The sequence below is a fragment of the Bombina bombina genome, chromosome 3 (genome assembly GCF_027579735.1).
Source record: "Bombina bombina isolate aBomBom1 chromosome 3, aBomBom1.pri, whole genome shotgun sequence".
NCBI classification, from domain to species: Eukaryota; Metazoa; Chordata; class Amphibia; order Anura; family Bombinatoridae; genus Bombina; species Bombina bombina.
This window is the reverse complement of record NC_069501.1, coordinates 1073630945-1073651377: the sequence shown is the minus strand read 5'-3', so window position 1 is coordinate 1073651377 and position 20433 is coordinate 1073630945. Positions and strand designations below refer to the sequence as shown.

The 20433-nt window shown below is 42.2% G+C and overlaps 1 protein-coding gene across 2 annotated transcripts in view; it reads left to right on the top strand.

Moving 5' to 3' along the window:
* The window catches only part of CERS5 (ceramide synthase 5), a 251544-nt gene that overhangs the window by 130560 nt on the left and 100551 nt on the right, over window positions 1-20433 (top strand). For both annotated transcript variants that reach the window (XM_053708354.1, XM_053708356.1), the window contains exon 4: window positions 5084-5141. In XM_053708354.1, coding sequence (XP_053564329.1) covers window positions 5084-5141 — 58 coding nt within the window. The remainder of the gene's footprint in view (window positions 1-5083; window positions 5142-20433) is intronic.

Genomic DNA, 20433 nt, shown 5'->3' with positions numbered 1-20433 from the left:
AGAGACAATCTGACTAATGGTAGCGGCAATGGACATAGTCCCTTTTGCACGGATACACCTCAGACCACTGCAACTATGCATGCTCAAACAGTGGAATGGGGATTATGCAGATTTTTCTCCTCAAATACAGTTGGACCAGGGGACCAGAGATTCTCTTCTCTGGTGGTTGTCTCAGGATCATCTGTCTCAGGGAATGTGTTTCCGCAGACCAGAGTGGATCATCGTAACGACCGACGCCAGTCTGTTCGGCTGGGGTGCAGTCTGGGACTTATGGTTTCGGGAAGAGGCTCTTCTCCCTATAAACATTCTGGAACTGAGGGCGATATTCAACGCTCTTCAGGCATGGCCTCAGCTAGCTGCGGCCAAATTAATCAGATGTCAGTCAGACAACATCACGACTGTAGCTTACGTCAATCATCAAGGGGGAACAAGGAGTTCCCTAGCAATGATGGAAGTAACCAAAATAATCAGGTGGGCGGAGGATCACTCTTGCCATCTCTCAGCAATTCACATCCCAGGAGTAGACAACTGGGAGGCGGATTTTCTAAGTCGTCAGACTTTTCACCCGGGGGAGTGGGAACTCCACCCGGAGGTATTTGCCCAGCTGACTCAGCTATGGGGCACTCCAGAATTGGATCTGATGGCGTCCCGTCAGAACACCAAGCTTCCTCTTTACGGGTCCAGATCCCGGGATCCCCAGACGGTGCTGATAGATGCTCTAGCAGCGCCTTGGTCCTTCAATCTGGCCTATGTTTTTCCACCGTTTCCTCTCCTCTCTCGTCTGTTTGCCAGAATCAAGCAGGAGAGGGCTTCGGTGATTCTAATAGCGCCTGCGTGGCCACGCAGGACCTGGTATGCAGACCTAGTGGACATGTCATATGTTCCACCATGGACACTACCAATGAGGCAGGACCTTCTAATACAAGGTCCTTTCAAACATCCAAATCTAATTTCTCTGCGTCTGACTGCTTGGAGATTTAACGCCTAATTCTATCAAAGCGTGGTTTCTCTGAGTCGGTTATTGATACCCTGATTCAGGTTAGAAAGCCTGTCACCAGGAAAATCTACCATAAGATTTGGCGAAAATATATTTTTTGGTTCGAATCCAAGGGTTACTCATGGAGTAAGATTAGGATTCCCAGGATATTGTCCTTTCTCCAAGAAGGATTGGAGAAAGGATTATCAGCTAGTTCCTTAAAAGGACAGATATCTGCTTTGTCTATTCTTTTTCACAAACGTCTGGCAGATCAAGTCAAAATCAAGCCTGTTTATAGACCTGTGGCTCCGCCATGGAGTCTGAATTTAGTTCTTTCAGTTCTGCAAGGGGTTCCGTTTGAACCTTTACATTCCATAAGATATTAAGCTTTTATCTTGGAAAGTTTTGTTTTTGGTAGCTATCTCTTCTGCTCGAAGAGTTTCAGAGTTATCTGCTTTACAGTGTGATTCACCTTACCTGGTTTTCCATGCAGATAAGGTAGTTTTGCGTACCAAACCCGGTTTTCTTCCTAAGGTTGTGTCTAATAAGAATATTAATCAGGAAATTGTTGTTCCTTCTCTGTGTCCTAATCCTTCTTCGATGAACGAACGTCTGTTACACAATCTTGATTTGGTTCGTGCTTTAAAGTTCTATTTACAAGCAACTAAGGATTTCAGACAAACAAGATCATTGTTTGTTATCTATTCTGGTAAGAGGAGAGGTCAGAAGGCGACTTCTTCCTCTTTCCTTTTGGCTGAAAAGCATCATCCGTTTGGCCTATGAGACTGCTGGCCAGCAGCCTCCCGAAACAATTACTTCTCATTCTACCAGAGCAGTGGCTTCCACGTGGGGTTTTAAAAACAAGGCTTCTGTTGAACAGATTTGCAAGGCAGCGACTTGGTCTTTGCTGCATACTTTTTCCAAATTTTCCAAATTCAATACTTTTGCTTCTTCGGAGGCTATTTTTGGGAGAAAGGTTTTACAAGCAGTGGTGCCTTCCGTTTAAGGTACCTGTCTTGTTCCCTCCCTTCATCCGTGTCCTAAAGCTTTGGTATTGGTATCCCACAAGTAAAGGATGAATACGTGGACTCGATACATCTTACAAGAGAAAACAGAATTTATGCTTTCCTGATAAATTACTTTCTCTTGTGATGTATCGAGTCCACGGCCCGCCCTGGCTATTAAGTCAGGTAGTGTTTTTGTTTAAACTACAGTCACCACTGCACCCTATGGTTTCTCCTTTTTCTTCCTAACCTTCGGTCGAATGACTGGGGGGTGGAGCTAGAGGGGCAGCTATATGGACAGCTCTGCTGTGCTCTCTTTGCCACTTCCTGTTGGGAAGGAGAATATCCCACAAGTAAAGGATGAATCCGTGGACTCGATATATCACAAGAGATATATCACGAGTAATTTATCAGGTAAGCATAAATTCTGTTTTTGCTCCCTTTTCATGTTGTAATTTTCAAGGCAGCAACATTCTACCACATTGATGTACAGGTGGCCCTCGTTTTACAACGGTTCAATTTACACCGTTTCCGAATAACAACCTTTTTTTCCAGTCATGCGACTGCTATTGAAAAGCATTGAGAAGCAGTGCATTGATTATAATAGCCAGTAGGTGGAGCTGTTTGCTTGTGTTGCAGCAAAGCCAAGCAAGCTGAAATTAATCAGTTTAACCAGACCTGAGCTATCGAGCAGATTTCAAAGGAACAAGATCTTCCTGTCTATAAATCAGTCCAGATTGGAATGCCTAGAAAGAACAGTTTGCAAAAAAATGCAAGTGAAGTCTGTGTTGTGTGATTATTTTATTAGGTTTATAATGCTGTTTAGCAAATGTTTTCGTTCATTCAACTTAGTTTAATTATATATTCTGTGTTGTGTGATTATTTTATCAAGTCTTCATTTCAAAGCTTTAAAAATAATGTATTAGATGTTAGTTATGACAATTTCGAGAGGGGCCTGGAACCTATCTCCCTCACTTCCCATTGACTTACATTATAAACTGGGTTTCAATTTACAACGGTCTCGATTTACAACCATTCCATCTGGAACCTAACCCTGGCGTAAACTGAGGGCTACCTGTATTTGGTTGGAAAGTCCTTCAGACAGCAGTGTCTGGTAATTAGGTGCCTGCCTAAAAAAAAAAGTCCCGCAAAATTACTCATGGTCTCCTGAGCTTGGGTATTAGTTATAACCTAATAAAAGGAAATTAAATTTATGCTTACCTGATGATAAATGTATTTTCATTTTGTACTTAATTGTTTTTTTCTGGTGGCAGTTCTAGTTTGCACCTCATTTTCCCTGCTTTTTCCTTTCCTACCTTTCTACTTCTCCTTTCTGGACTATACGTAAGACTAGAATACCTGAAAGGTGGAAGGGATTAGAGCTTTTGGAACCTTTGCCTCCTCCTAGTGGCCGGGAGTTGAATCCCAGTAGTAACCATGAAAGAAATTATTAGGTAAGCATATATTTTGTTTTTAATAACCATGTTCTGTATTTTAATTAAAATATATATTATTCAATAATAGTTTCTTACATAAAATGTTTCTTGTGCAATTTTTTTTCTACAATGCTCTAAACAATGTTTCCAAAAGCAGTACTTGTGTATTGTCTACAACTTGGCAGGGGGTTCATACTACTTTACCTTTTAAAAGATATTTATTTTTTATCCCCATCTAACAATTTGGTGAGACAGTGTGGCCAAATATATATTAATTCAAACTATTCCGAAAACCTATAATTTTATTCCTTTTTTTTTATATATATATACCCAAAAGGTCACTTGGAGTAACAAATACCAGGTAACGCCTCCATTTTAACTTTTTCACTTCATAGTGGCTTCAGCAGTTCACAGGTCTATGAACCGTGCCATTCAGCAAAGTGGCTCATACTCCCTATGCCTAAGACGGCACACGTGCGCAATGCGACTGCTACTGTAAAATCCCATTGTGCTTGTGTGATGTGTCTTATGCAAATCTTCTTGCTGGTGCTGGCCATTGGGAGTTTACACCACTTTGCTTAGTTCCTCAAATAAAGAAATAAAGTTAAAATAGAGAGAACGGCCTGTTATTTACTATGAAGGATGTTCTTATAAGGAATCACCTTTTTACAGTATGGCAGAATTCAGGATATAGGGAGGACACAACACATTACAAAATTACCATTTAATCATACATTTTATGAATGAACAATATACATTTTGAACATTAAAGTTCAATAAAATATCTTGAATTATAAAGTTCTTTTTTTTTTTTGTTATCCATGTCTTACCCAGCTGAAAAAATACGTAGAAACAGTTTGCAGTCTTTAGCATCAGTATTAAATTGACTCTGAGGGTTAACCTTATGCCCCTTACTGCAGAGGTACTTGCAAATAAAATTCTAATGTTATATTAGAGATGAGATTACATTGAGACAACTTGCATGTAATTAACTGCAAATTGTGCCTGAACCTGCAGATGGGATTCGGCACAGAAGAACATAAATATTAAATAGTAATTTTAGATGTTAGGCCTAGTTATAACTAGGCTTTTTCTTGCTCACACGGTTCATGGGAAAATACATTTTAATTTGAATATTGCACACAAATATTCTGTCACCAGTTAGCATGAGAACACTTTTCTCTTGTCTTCATGTGTAGCTTAAAGGGACACTGAACCCAAATTTTTTCTTTCATGATTCAGATAGAGCATGTAATTGTAAGCAACTTTCTAATTTACTTCTATTATCAATTTTTCTTCATTCTCTTGCAATCTTTATTTGAAAAGAAGGCATCTCAGCTAAGGAGCCAGCAAATTGTGGGTTCAGAACCATGGACAGCACTTGTTTAAAGGTGGTGTCCAATCAGCAAGGACAACCCAGATTGTTCACCTAAAATGGGCTGGCATCAAAACTTACATTCTTGCTTTTCAAATAAACATAACAAGAAAATGAAGACAATTTGATAATAGGAGTAAATTAGAAAGTTGCTTAAAATTGCATGCTCTATCTGAATCACAAAATATTTTTTTTGGCTACAGTGTCCCTTTAATTGTCTTAATTCTTCCATCTAGAGCTGCAGACCGCTCAGTGTAGCAGAGCTAATGCCTTTTGTGTGTTTTCTTTCTAGGTGGAGGTTAACATTTTACCTATATATCTTTTCCTATGGAATACGGTTTCTTTGGTCGGTGAGTTGAACCTCTTGGTTTTCGGGTGACGCATGTTAATATAATTATTGAATAATGAGTTGTATCATTTTAAAGGGTTGTTTAATAAAAGATTATTTGTTGGTTTTGTATTTACTTTAAAGGGATATGAAAGTCAAATTTAAACTTGCATGGTTCAGAAAGAGTATGCGACTTTAAGACCTTTTTAAATTAACTTTTATTTTCAAATGTGCTTCGTTCTCTTGGTATCTCTTGTTGAAAAAGAATTTGCACATATCTTACACTAGTGGGAGCTAGCTGCTGATTGTATGTGCTTTCCAAATCATGAAAGAAAAGTTTTGGGCTTCCTGTCCTTTTAAGACAAACTTTTGTTTGCTCATCCCCTTTCAATGCATATTTCTCCAACATAGGTGTGTCCGGTCCACGGCGTCATCCTTACTTGTGGGATATTCTCTTCCCCAACAGGAAATGGCAAAGAGCCCAGCAAAGCTGGTCACATGATCCCTCCTAGGCTCCGCCTACCCCAGTCATTCTCTTTGCCGTTGTACAGGCAACATCTCCACGGAGATGGCTTAGAGTTTTTTAGTGTTTAACTGTAGTTTTTATTATTCAATCAAGAGTTTGTTATTTTAAAATAGTGCTGGTATGTACTATTTACTCAGAAACAGAAAAGAGATGAAGATTTCTGTTTGTATGAGGAAAATGATTTTAGCACCGTAACTAAAATCCATGGCTGTTCCACACAGGACTGTTGAGAGCAATTAACTTCAGTTGGGGGAACAGTGTGCAGTCTCTTGCTGCTTGAGGTATGACACATTCTAACAAGACGATGTAATGCTGGAAGCTGTCATTTTTCCCTATGGGATCCGGTAAGCCATGTTTATTACGATGGTAAATAAGGGCTTCACAAGGGCTTATTAAGATTGTAGACTTTTCTGGGCTAAATCGATTCAGTTTTAAAACATATTTAGCTTTGAGGAATCATTTTATCTGGGTTTATTGATATTATAATATCGGCAGGCACTGTATTAGACACCTTATTTCTCTGGGGCTTTCCCAAAGCATAAGCAGAGCCTCATTTTCGCGCCGGTGTGGCGCACTTGTTTTTGAGAGGCATGGCATGCAGTCGCATGTGAGAGGAGCTCTGATACTTAGAAAAGACTTTCTGAAGGCGTCATTTGGTATCGTATTCCCCTTTGGGTTTGGTTGGGTCTCAGCAAAGCAGATACCAGGGACTGTAAAGGGGTTAAAGTGTTAAAACGGCTCCGGTTCCGTTATTTTAAGGGTTAAAGCTTCCAAATTTGGTGTGCAATACTTTTAAGGCTTTAAGACACTGTGGTGAAAATTTGGTGAATTTTGTACAATTCCTTCATGTTTTTTCGCAATTGCAGTAATAAAGTGTGTTCAGTTTAAAATTTAAAGTGACAGTAACGGTTTTATTTTAAAACGTTTTTTGTACTTTATTATCAAGTTTATGCCTGTTTAACATGTCTGAACTACCAGATAGACTGTGTTCTGAATGTGGGGAAGCCAGAATTCCTGTTCATTTAAATAAATGTGATTTATGTGATAATGACAATGATGCCCAAGATGATTCCTCAAGTGAGGGGAGTAAGCATGGTACTGCATCATTCCCTCCTTCGTCTACACGAGTCTTGCCCACTCAGGAGGCCCCTAGTACATCTAGCGCGCCAATACTCCTTACTATGCAACAATTAACGGCTGTAATGGATAATTCTGTCAAAAACATTTTAGCCAAAATGAACCCTTGTCAGCGTAAGCGTGGCTGCTCTGTTTTAGTTACTGAAGAGCATGACGACGCTGATATTAATATCTCTGAAGGGCCCCTAACCCAATCTGAGGGGGCCAGGGAGGTTTTGTCTGAGGGAGAAATTACTGATTCAGGGAACATTTCTCAACAGGCTGAACCTGATGTAATTGCATTTAAATTTAAGTTGGAACATCTCCGCATTCTGCTTAAGGAGGTATTATCCACTCTGGATGATTGTGAAAAGTTGGTCATCCCAGAGAAACTATGTAAAATGGACAAGTTCCTAGAGGTGCCGGAGCTCCCAGAAGCTTTTCCTATACCCAAGCGGGTGGCGGACATTGTTAATAAAGAATGGGAAAGGCCCGGTATTCCTTTCGTCCCTCCCCCCATATTTAAAAAATTGTTTCCTATGGTCGACCCCAGAAAGGACTTATGGCAGACAGTCCCCAAGGTCGAGGGAGCGGTTTCTACTTTAAACAAACGCACCACTATACCCATAGAGGATAGTTGTGCTTTCAAAGATCCTATGGATAAAAAATTAGAAGGTTTGCTTAAAAAGATGTTTGTTCAGCAGGGTTACCTTCTACAACCAATTTCATGCATTGTCCCTGTCACTACAGCCGCATGTTTCTGGTTTGATGAACTGATAAAGGCGCTCGATAGTGATTCTCCTCCTTATGAGGAGATTATGGACAGAATCAATGCTCTCAAATTGGCTAATTCTTTCACCCTAGACGCCACTTTGCAATTGGCTAGGTTAGCGGCTAAGAATTCTGGGTTCGCTATTGTGGCGCGCAGAGCGCTTTGGTTGAAATCTTGGTCGGCTGACGCGTCTTCCAAGAACAAGCTACTAAACATTCCTTTCAAGGGGAAAACGCTGTTTGGCCCTGACTTGAAAGAGATTATCTCGGATATCACTGGGGGTAAGGGCCACGCCCTTCCTCAGGATCGGCCTTTCAAGGCGAAAAATAGACCTAATTTTCGTCCCTTTCGTAAAAACGGACCAGCCCAAAGTGCTACGTCCTCTAAGCAAGAGGGTAATACTTCTCAAGCCAAGCCAGCTTGGAGACCAATGCAAGGCTGGAACAAGGGAAAGCAGGCCAAGAAGCCTGCCACTGCTACCAAGACAGCATGAAATATTGGCCCCCGATCCGGGACCGGATCTGGTGGGGGGCAGACTCTCTCTCTTCGCTCAGGCTTGGGCAAGAGATGTTCTGGATCCTTGGGCGCTAGAAATAGTCTCCCAGGGTTATCTTCTGGAATTCAAGGGACTTCCCCCAAGGGGGAGGTTCCACAGGTCTCAGTTGTCTTCAGACCACATAAAAAGACAGGCGTTCTTACATTGTGTAGAAGACCTGTTAAAAATGGGAGTGATTCATCCTGTTCCACTAAGAGAACAAGGGATGGGGTTCTACTCCAATCTGTTCATAGTTCCCAAAAAAGAGGGAACGTTCAGACCAATCTTAGATCTCAAGATCTTAAACAAGTTTCTCAAGGTTCCATCTTTCAAGATGGAAACCATTCGAACTATTCTTCCTTCCATCCAGGAGGGTCAATTCATGACCACGGTGGATTTAAAGGATGCGTATCTACATATTCCTATCCACAAGGAACATCATCGGTTCCTAAGGTTTGCATTCCTGGACAAACATTACCAGTTCGTGGCGCTTCCTTTCGGATTAGCCACTGCTCCAAGGATTTTCACAAAGGTACTAGGCTCCCTTCTAGCGGTGCTAAGACCAAGGGGCATTGCAGTAGTACCTTACCTGGACGACATTCTGATTCAAGCGTCGTCCCTTCCTCAAGCAAAGGCTCACACGGACATTGTCCTGGCCTTTCTCAGATCTCACGGCTGGAAAGTGAACGTGGAAAAGAGTTCTCTATCCCCGTCAACAAGGGTTCCCTTCTTGGGAACAATTATAGACTCTTTAGAAATGAGGATCTTTCTAACAGAGGCCAGAAAAACAAAACTTCTAGACTCTTGTCGGATACTTCATTCCGTTCCTCTTCCTTCCATAGCTCAGTGCATGGAAGTGATCGGGTTGATGGTAGCGGCGATGGACATAGTTCCTTTTGCGCGCATTCATCTAAGACCATTACAACTGTGCATGCTCAGTCAGTGGAATGGGGACTATACAGACTTGTCTCCGAAGATACAAGTAAATCAGAGGACCAGAGACTCACTCCGTTGGTGGCTGTCCCTGGACAATCTGTCTCAAGGGATGACGTTCCGCAGACCAGAGTGGGTCATTGTCACGACCGACGCCAGTCTGATGGGCTGGGGCGCGGTCTGGGGATCCCTGAAAGCTCAGGGTCTTTGGTCTCGGGAAGAATCTCTTCTACCGATAAATATTCTGGAACTGAGAGCGATATTCAATGCTCTCAAGGCCTGGCCTCGGCTAGCGAGGACCAAGTTCATACGGTTTCAATCAGACAACATGACAACTGTTGCGTACATCAACCATCAGGGGGGAACAAGGAGTTCCCTAGCGATGGAAGAAGTGACCAAAATCATTCTATGGGCGGAGTCTCACTCCTGCCACCTGTCTGCTATCCACATCCCAGGAGTGGAAAATTGGGAAGCGGATTTTCTGAGTCGTCAGACATTGCATCCGGGGGAGTGGGAACTCCATCCGGAAATCTTTGCCCAAGTCACTCACCTGTGGGGCATTCCAGACATGGATCTGATGGCCTCTCGTCAGAACTTCAAAGTTCCTTGCTACGGGGCCAGATCCAGGGATCCCAAGGCGGCTCTAGTGGATGCACTAGTAGCACCTTGGACCTTCAAACTAGCTTATGTGTTCCCGCCATTTCCTCTCATCCCCAGGCTGGTAGCCAGGATCAATCAGGAGAGGGCGTCGGTGATCTTGATAGCTCCTGCGTGGCCACGCAGGACTTGGTATGCAGATCTGGTGAATATGTCATCGGCTCCACCTTGGAAGCTACCTTTGAGACGAGACCTTCTTGTTCAGGGTCCGTTCGAACATCCGAATCTGGTTTCACTCCAGCTGACTGCTTGGAGATTGAACGCTTGATTTTATCGAAGCGAGGATTCTCAGATTCTGTTATCAATACTCTTGTTCAGGCCAGAAAGCCTGTAACTAGAAAGATTTACCACAAAATTTGGAAAAAATATATCTGTTGGTGTGAATCTAAAGGATTCCCTTGGGACAGGGTTAAGATTCCTAGGATTCTATCCTTCCTTCAAGAAGGATTGGAAAAAGGATTATCTGCTAGTTCCCTGAAGGGACAGATTTCTGCCTTGTCGGTATTACTTCACAAAAAGCTGGCAGCTGTGCCAGATGTTCAAGCCTTTGTTCAGGCTCTGGTTAGAATCAAGCCTGTTTACAAACCTTTGACTCCTCCTTGGAGTCTCAATTTAGTTCTTTCAGTTCTTCAGGGGGTTCCGTTTGAACCCTTACATTCCGTTGATATTAAGTTATTATCTTGGAAAGTTTTGTTTTTAGTTGCGATTTCTTCTGCTAGAAGAGTCTCAGAATTATCTGCTCTGCAGTGTTCTCCTCCTTATCTGGTGTTCCATGCAGATAAGGTGGTTTTACGTACCAAACCTGGTTTTCTTCCAAAGGTTGTTTCTAACAAAAACATTAACCAGGAGATTATCGTACCTTCTCTGTGTCCAAAACCAGTTTCAAAGAAGGAACGTTTGTTGCACAATTTGGATGTTGTTCGCGCTCTAAAATTCTATTTAGATGCTACAAAGGATTTTAGACAAACATCTTCCTTGTTTGTTGTTTATTCAGGTAAAAGGAGAGGTCAAAAAGCAACTTCTACCTCTCTCTCTTTTTGGATTAAAAGCATCATCAGATTGGCTTACGAGACTGCCGGACGGCAGCCTCCCGAAAGAATCACAGCTCATTCCACTAGGGCTGTGGCTTCCACATGGGCCTTCAAGAACGAGGCTTCTGTTGATCAGATATGTAGGGCAGCGACTTGGTCTTCACTGCACACTTTTACCAAATTTTACAAGTTTGATACTTTTGCTTCTTCTGAGGCTATTTTTGGGAGAAAGGTTTTGCAAGCCGTGGTGCCTTCCATTTAGGTGACCTGATTTGCTCCCTCCCTTCATCCGTGTCCTAAAGCTTTGGTATTGGTTCCCACAAGTAAGGATGACGCCGTGGACCGGACACACCTATGTTGGAGAAAACAGAATTTATGTTTACCTGATAAATTTCTTTCTCCAACGGTGTGTCCGGTCCACGGCCCGCCCTGGTTTTTTAATCAGGTCTGATAATTTATTTTCTTTAACTACAGTCACCACGGTACCATATGGTTTCTCCTATGCAAATATTCCTCCTTAACGTCGGTCGAATGACTGGGGTAGGCGGAGCCTAGGAGGGATCATGTGACCAGCTTTGCTGGGCTCTTTGCCATTTCCTGTTGGGGAAGAGAATATCCCACAAGTAAGGATGACGCCGTGGACCGGACACACCGTTGGAGAAAGAAATTTATCAGGTAAACATAAATTCTGTTTTTTTTATTCCATGCAACATCATAAAAGCAGTGTAGTCTCTCATTAGCCATATGAAGATCATTTATAGTTTGTAAAAGATGTATCCGTACACTGTGCCAGATTGGCTGGTGTTCCATTAACCCTTTGAGTGCTAATGACGGCTCTGAGCCGTCAGTTTCCCACTCTGGTGCTAATGACGGCTCAGAACCGTCACTAGCACTCTCCCACCTTGAGGGAGATCTGGCGGCTCCTACCTCGGCGATCGTGCCTGTAGAGTGACAGGCATTGCCGGGGCTTCCCGTTTTGTGTGGTGACGTCACGCGCAATAACGTGATGACGTCACTGCGCAACTTTATTTATACTTTACAATGTTAAGTATAGGAGCAGGGGGCATGCTACTTAGAAGCCTGTATCTCGGGCATCTAAGCAGCTACAGACCCCCCCCCCCCCCAAAAAAAAAAATAATAATAAAAATAACATTAAAAAATCTTAGCACCCAGGTGAGAAAGTGCTTAGCACTCAAAGGGTTAAAGGGATATAAAACATAAATGTGATTCAGACAGAACATAACATTTAAAAAAAAAGTGTGCTTTTTTCCCCTAAGGTATTCTTTGTTGAAGAGATACCTAGGTCGGTGTGTGGAGCACTATGTGCAAGGAAATAGTGCTGCCATCTAGAGCTCTTGCAAAACTGGTGCCATTTAGTGCTCCAGACACGTGCACACTACTGAGAGTGCGTCTGCTTTTCAAGATACAAAGAGAATGCAGAACATTTTAATACAAGTAAAATAGAAAGTTGTTTAAAGTTGCATGTTGTATCTGAATTATGAAAGAAGAAATGATTTCCTGTCACTTTAATGTAAATACTATGTATGGAAGCCTCATCTACATTAGTTTTGTGCTTAGATTTTTCATATGGCGTCTAGCTGATAGCAATCATCAGATACGCACTGATATTACTTTACACTGATTTATAAACAAAAACTTTACCCTTTCTTTCATGTAATTGGCAAGAGTCCATGAGCTAGTGACATATGGGATATACAATCCTACCAGGAGGGGCAAAGTTTCCCAAACCGCAAAATGCCTATAAATACACTCCTCACCACACCCACAATTCAGTTTTATAAACTTTGCCTCCTATGGAGGTGGTGAAGTAAGTTTGTGCTAAGATTTCTACGTTGATATGCGCTTCTCAGCATTTTTTAAGCCAGACAGTGAATGTCAGATGGATGTGAAGGGAGTATCACCTATTGGATGCAATGATTTTCCGAACAGGGGGCCAATTTCATAGGTTCTCTGTTATCGGTCGTAGAGATTCATTTCCTACCTCCCTTTCTCCAACATAGGTGTGTCCGGTCCACGGCGTCATCCTTACTTGTGGGATATTCTCTTCCCCAACAGGAAATGGCAAAGAGCCCAGCAAAGCTGGTCACATGATCCCTCCTAGGCTCCGCCTACCCCAGTCATTCTCTTTGCCGTTGTACAGGCAACATCTCCACGGAGATGGCTTAGAGTTTTTTAGTGTTTAACTGTAGTTTTTATTATTCAATCAAGAGTTTGTTATTTTGAAATAGTGCTGGTATGTACTATTTACTCAGAAACAGAAAAGAGATGAAGATTTCTGTTTGTATGAGGAAAATGATTTTAGCAACCGTCACTAAAATCCATGGCTGTTCCACACAGGACTGTTGAGAGCAATTAACTTCAGTTGGGGGAACAGTGAGCAGTCTCTTGCTGCTTGAGGTATGACACATTCTAACAAGACGATGTAATGCTGGAAGCTGTCATTTTCCCTATGGGATCCGGTAAGCCATGTTTATTAAGATCGTAAATAAGGGCTTCACAAGGGCTTATTAAGACTGTAGACTTTTTCTGGGCTAAATCGATTCATTATTAACACATATTTAGCCTTGAGGAATCATTTATTCTGGGTATTTTGATATAATAATATCGGCAGGCACTGTTTTAGACACCTTATTCTTTAGGGGCTTTCCCAAATCATAGGCGGAGCCTCATTTTCGCGCCGGTGTTGCGCACTTGTTTTTGAGAGGCATGACATGCAGTCGCATGTGAGAGGAGCTCTGATACTTAGAAAAGACTTTCTGAAGGCGTCATTTGGTATCGTATTCCCCTTTGGGCTTGGTTGGGTCTCAGCAAAGCAGATACCAGGGACTGTAAAGGGGTTAAAGTTAAAAACGGCTCCGGTTCTGTTATTTTAAGGGTTAAAGCTTCCAAATTTGGTGTGCAATACTTTTAAGGCTTTAAGACACTGTGGTGAAAATTTGGTGAATTTTGAACAATTCCTTCATGTTTTTTCGCAATTGCAGTAATAAAGTGTGTTCAGTTTAAAATTTAAAGTGACAGTAACGGTTTTATTTTAAAACGTTTTTTGTACTTTGTTATCAAGTTTATGCCTGTTTAACATGTCTGAACTACCAGATAGACTGTGTTCTGAATGTGGGGAAGCCAGAATTCCCATTCATTTAAATAAATGTGATTTATGTGACAATGACAATGATGCCCAAGATGATTCCTCAAGTGAGGGGAGTAAGCATGGTACTGCATCATTCCCTCCTTCGTCTACACGAGTCTTGCCCACTCAGGAGGCCCCTAGTACATCTAGCGCGCCAATACTCCTTACTATGCAACAATTAACGGCTGTAATGGATAATTCTGTCAAAAACATTTTAGCCAAAATGAACACTTATCAGCATAAGCGTGACTGCTCTGTTTTAGATACTGAAGAGCATGACGACGCTGATAATAATGGTTCTGAAGGGCCCCTAACCCAGTCTGATGGGGCCAGGGAGGTTTTGTCTGAGGGAGAAATTACTGATTCTGGGAACATTTCTCAACAAGCTGAACCTGATGTGATTACGTTTAAATTTAAGTTGGAACATCTCCGCATTCTGCTTAAGGAGGTATTATCCACTCTGGATGATTGTGACAAGTTGGTCATCCCAGAGAAACTATGTAAAATGGACAAGTTCCTAGAGGTCCCGGGGCTCCCAGAAGCTTTTCCTATACCCAAGCGGGTGGCGGACATTGTTAATAAAGAATGGGAAAGGCCCGGTATTCCTTTCGTCCCTCCCCCCATATTTAAAAAATTGTTTCCTATGGTCGACCCCAGAAAGGACTTATGGCAGACAGTCCCCAAGGTCGAGGGAGCGGTTTCCACTTTAAACAAACGCACCACTATACCCATAGAGGATAGTTGTGCTTTCAAAGATCCTATGGATAAAAAATTAGAAGGTTTACTTAAAAAGATGTTTGTTCAGCAGGGTTACCTTCTACAACCAATTTCATGCATTGTCCCTGTAGCTACAGCCGCATGTTTCTGGTTCGATGAGCTGATAAAGGCGGTCGATAGTGACTCTCCTCCTTATGAGGAGATTATGGACAGAATCAATGCTCTCAAATTGGCTAATTCTTTCACCCTAGACGCCACTTTGCAATTGGCTAGGTTAGCGGCTAAGAATTCTGGGTTTGCTATTGTGGCGCGCAGAGCGCTTTGGTTGAAATCTTGGTCAGCTGATGCGTCTTCCAAGAACAAGCTACTTAACATTCCTTTCAAGGGGAAAACGCTGTTTGGCCCTGACTTGAAAGAGATTATCTCTGATATCACTGGAGGTAAGGGCCACGCCCTTCCTCAGGATCGGCCTTTCAAGGCAAAAAATAAACCTAATTTTCGTCCCTTTCGTAGAAATGGACCAGCCCAAAGTGCTACGTCCTCTAAGCAAGAGGGTAATACTTCTCAAGCCAAGCCAGCTTGGAGACCAATGCAAGGCTGGAACAAGGGAAAGCAGGCCAAGAAACCTGCCACTGCTACCAAGACAGCATGAAATGTTGGCCCCCGATCCGGGACCGGATCTGGTGGGGGGCAGACTCTCTCTCTTCGCTCAGGCTTGGGCAAGAGATGTTCTGGATCCTTGGGCGCTAGAAATAGTCTCCCAAGGTTATCTTCTGGAATTCAAGGGGCTTCCCCCAAGGGGGAGGTTCCACAGGTCTCAGTTGTCTTCAGACCACATAAAAAGACAGGCATTCTTACATTGTGTAGAAGACCTGTTAAAAATGGGAGTGATTCATCCTGTTCCATTAAGAAAACAAGGGATGGGGTTCTACTCCAATCTGTTCATAGTTCCCAAAAAAGAGGGAACGTTCAGACCAATCTTAGATCTCAAGATCTTAAACAAGTTTCTCAAGGTTCCATCGTTCAAGATGGAAACCATTCGAACTATTCTTCCTTCCATCCAGGAAGGTCAATTCATGACCACAGTGGATTTAAAGGATGCGTATCTACATATTCCTATCCACAAGGAACATCATCGGTTCCTAAGGTTCGCATTCCTGGACAAGCATTACCAGTTCGTGGCGCTTCCTTTCGGATTAGCCACTGCTCCAAGGATTTTCACAAAGGTACTAGGGTCCCTTCTAGCTGTGCTAAGACCAAGGGGCATTGCTGTAGTACCTTACTTGGACGACATTCTGATTCAAGCGTCGTCCCTTCCTCAAGCAAAGGCTCACACGGACATTGTCCTGGCCTTTCTCAGATCTCACGGATGGAAAGTGAACGTGGAAAAGAGTTCTCTATCTCCGTCAACAAGGGTTCCCTTCTTGGGAACAATAATAGACTCCTTAGAAATGAGGATTTTTCTGACAGAGGCCAGAAAAACGAAACTTCTAGACTCTTGTCGGATACTTCATTCCGTTCCTCTTCCTTCCATAGCGCAGTGCATGGAAGTGATTGGTTTGATGGTAGCGGCAATGGACATAGTTCCTTTTGCGCGCATTCATCTAAGACCATTACAACTGTGCATGCTCAGTCAGTGGAATGGGGACTATACAGACTTGTCTCCGAAGATACAAGTAAATCAGAGGACCAGAGACTCACTCCGTTGGTGGCTGTCCCTGGACAACCTGTCACAAGGGATGACATTCCGCAGACCGGAGTGGGTCATCGTCACGACCGACGCCAGTCTGATGGGCTGGGGCGCGGTCTGGGGATCCCTGAAAGCTCAGGGTCTTTGGTCTCGGGAAGAATCTCTTCTACCGATAAATATTCTGGAACTGGAAGCGATATTCAATGCTCTCAAGGCTTGGCCTCAGCTAGCGAGGGCCAAGTTCATACGGTTTCAATCAGACAACATGACAACTGTTGCGTACATCAACCATCAGGGGGGAACAAGGAGTTCCCTAGCGATGGAAGAAGTGACCAAAATCATTCTATGGGCGGAGTCTCACTCCTGCCACCTGTCTGCTATCCACATCCCAGGAGTGGAAAATTGGGAAGCGGATTTTCTGAGTCGTCAGACATTGCATCCGGGGGAGTGGGAACTCCATCCGGAAATCTTTGCCCAAGTCACTCAGCTGTGGGGCATTCCAGACATGGATCTGATGGCCTCTCGTCAGAACTTCAAAGTTCCTTGCTACGGGTCCAGATCCAGGGATCCCAAGGCGGCTCTAGTGGATGCACTAGTAGCACCTTGGACCTTCAAACTAGCTTATGTGTTCCCGCCGTTTCCTCTCATCCCCAGGCTGGTAGCCAGGATCAATCAGGAGAGGGCGTCGGTGATCTTGATAGCTCCTGCGTGGCCACGCAGGACTTGGTATGCAGATCTGGTGAATATGTCATCGGCTCCACCTTGGAAGCTACCTTTGAGACGAGACCTTCTTGTTCAGGGTCCGTTCGAACATCCGAATCTGGTTTCACTCCAGCTGACTGCTTGGAGATTGAACGCTTGATCTTATCGAAGCGAGGGTTCTCAGATTCTGTTATCGATACTCTTGTTCAGGCCAGAAAGCCTGTAACTAGAAAGATTTACCACAAAATTTGGAAAAAATATATCTGTTGGTGTGAATCTAAAGGATTCCCTTGGGACAAGGTTAAGATTCCTAAGATTCTATCCTTCCTTCAAGAAGGATTGGAAAAAGGATTATCTGCTAGTTCCCTGAAGGGACAGATTTCTGCCTTGTCTGTGTTACTTCACAAAAAGCTGGCAGCTGTGCCAGATGTTCAAGCCTTTGTTCAGGCTCTGGTTAGAATTAAGCCTGTTTACAAACCTTTGACTCCTCCTTGGAGTCTCAACTTAGTTCTTTCAGTTCTTCAGGGGGTTCCGTTTGAACCCTTGCATTCCGTTGATATTAAGTTATTATCTTGGAAAGTTTTGTTTTTAGTTGCAATTTCTTCTGCTAGAAGAGTTTCAGAATTATCTGCTCTGCAGTGTTCTCCTCCTTATCTGGTGTTCCATGCAGATAAGGTGGTTTTACGTACTAAACCTGGTTTTCTTCCAAAAGTTGTTTCTAACAAAAACATTAACCAGGAGATTATCGTACCTTCTCTGTGTCCGAAACCAGTTTCAAAGAAGGAACGTTTGTTGCACAATTTGGATGTTGTTCGCGCTCTAAAATTCTATTTAGATGCTACAAAGGATTTTAGACAAACATCTTCCTTGTTTGTTGTTTATTCCGGTAAAAGGAGAGGTCAAAAAGCAACTTCTACCTCTCTCTCTTTTTGGATTAAAAGCATCATCAGATTGGCTTACGAGACTGCCGGACGGCAGCCTCCCGAAAGAATCACGGCTCATTCCACTAGGGCTGTGGCTTCCACATGGGCCTTCAAGAACGAGGCTTCTGTTGATCAGATATGTAGGGCAGCGACTTGGTCTTCACTGCACACTTTTACCAAATTTTACAAGTTTGATACTTTTGCTTCTTCTGAGGCTATTTTTGGGAGAAAGGTTTTGCAAGCCGTGGTGCCTTCCATTTAGGTGACCTGATTTGCTCCCTCCCTTCATCCGTGTCCTAAAGCTTTGGTATTGGTTCCCACAAGTAAGGATGACGCCGTGGACCGGACACACCTATGTTGGAGAAAACAGAATTTATGTTTACCTGATAAATTACTTTCTCCAACGGTGTGTCCGGTCCACGGCCCGCCCTGGTTTTTTTAATCAGGTCTGATAATTTATTTTCTTTAACTACAGTCACCACGGTACCATATGGTTTCTCCTATGCAAATATTCCTCCTTAACGTCGGTCGAATGACTGGGGTAGGCGGAGCCTAGGAGGGATCATGTGACCAGCTTTGCTGGGCTCTTTGCCATTTCCTGTTGGGGAAGAGAATATCCCACAAGTAAGGATGACGCCGTGGACCGGACACACCGTTGGAGAAAGTAATTTATCAGGTAAACATAAATTCTGTTTTTCAGATCAAGGATATACTCTCATATTTCATTACCTCTACTGATAACCGTTTTAGTACTGGTTTGGCTATCTGCTATATGTGGATGGGTGTCTTCAGGTAAGTATGTTTTCATTACTTAAGACACTCTCAGCTTTGGTTTGGCACTTTATGTATTTATATAAAGTTCTAAATATATGTATTGTACTTATATTTGCCATGATTCAGGTTTCAGTATATTTCCTTTTGCAGACTGTCGGTTTCATATCTGGGAAATGCTTTTTTTAGGAATATGTATTTCTTACCTGGGGTATAGTCTTTTTGCAAATGACTGTCATTTTAAATTCGCGGGCAGAATTAGGCTCGCGAGGGCGCAAAATGCCAAACTATATTGTGTCATTTTAAGCGCAAGATTTTTTTGGCGCAAAGTTACGTTCAATGACTCAAATTCATCATTTCAGGCGTCTTTGTCGACGCCGAGTCCTTTCACAAGGTTGCGTCGTCAATGACGCGAGTGTCATTTCCGGATATTGTTAGCGCCAAAGTTTTTTCTCTGTGCGTCATTCTTGGCACAAAATATTTTCAGAATTTAAATTCCATTCCTATGTGCCTCTTGCCTTTTTTCTCTATCAGAGGGCTATGCTGTTGCATTTTTTCCCATTCATGAAACTGCCATATAAGGAAATTGATAATTTTGCTTTATATGTTGTTTTTTCTCTTACATTTTGCAAGATGTCTCAATCTGTTCCTGTCTCAGAAAACACTGTTGGAATACTGCTGACTGATAACAGTTCTACCAAAGCTAAGTACATTTGTTGTAATCTTATGGAGATTATATCTCCAGCTGTGGTTTGTAATAAGTTGTCATGATAAACTTTTACATGCAGAGAATGTTTCCATCAGTAATAATACATTGCCTGTTGCTGTTCTTTTAACATCTAATGTACAAAATATACCTGTGAATTTATAAGAATTTTTTTTGCTGATTCTATTCAGAAGGCTTTGTCTGCCATCCTGCCTTCTAATAAATGTAAAGGTCTTTTCTCATAAAGTTGCTGAAATTTCAAATGACCGACAACATACTGAATTATCCTCTTCTGATGAGATTTTGACACTAACAAATCTACTTATTTATTTAGAATAGAGTACATTCGTTCTTTGTTGAAGAAGTGTTGATTATATTGGATATTGAGGAGACTAGTCCTCTTGATTTTAACGCTAGTAAACGTTTAAATTCTGTTTATAAACCTCCTGTGGTTATTTCTGAGGTTTTTTTCAGTTCCTGATGCTATTTCTGATATGATTTCTAAGGAATGGAATAGGTCTTGTACTTCTTTTATTCCTTCTTTAAGGTTTAAAAAATTGTATCCTTTGCCAGCAATTAGATTGGAGTTTTGGGAAAAGATCCCCAGAATTGATGGGGCCATCTCTGCTCTTGCTGGGCATACTGCTATTCCTACGGAAGATAGTATTTCTTGTTAAGATCCTTTAGATAGGAAACTTGAATCTTATCTAAGGAAAGCTTATTCATTTTCAGGTCTTCTTCTTATGCCTGCACTTTCTTTTGCTGATGTTGCAGCTGCTTCAACTTTTTAGTTGGAAACTTTAGCGCAACAAGTATCGAATCATGATTTGTCTAGCATTGTTAACTTGATTCAACATGCTAATAATTTCATTTGTAATGCCTATTTTTGTTATTATCAAAATTTATGTTAAATCTCTGTCTTTAGCTATTTTAGCTAAAAGAGCTTTATGGCTTAAATCTTGGAATGCTGTTATGACTTATAAGTCCAGATTGCTATTTCTTTCCTTCCAAGGTAATACATTATTTGGTTCAGTTGGATTCAATATTTTCAACTGTCACTGGGGGGGAAGGGAGTTTTTTTGCCTCA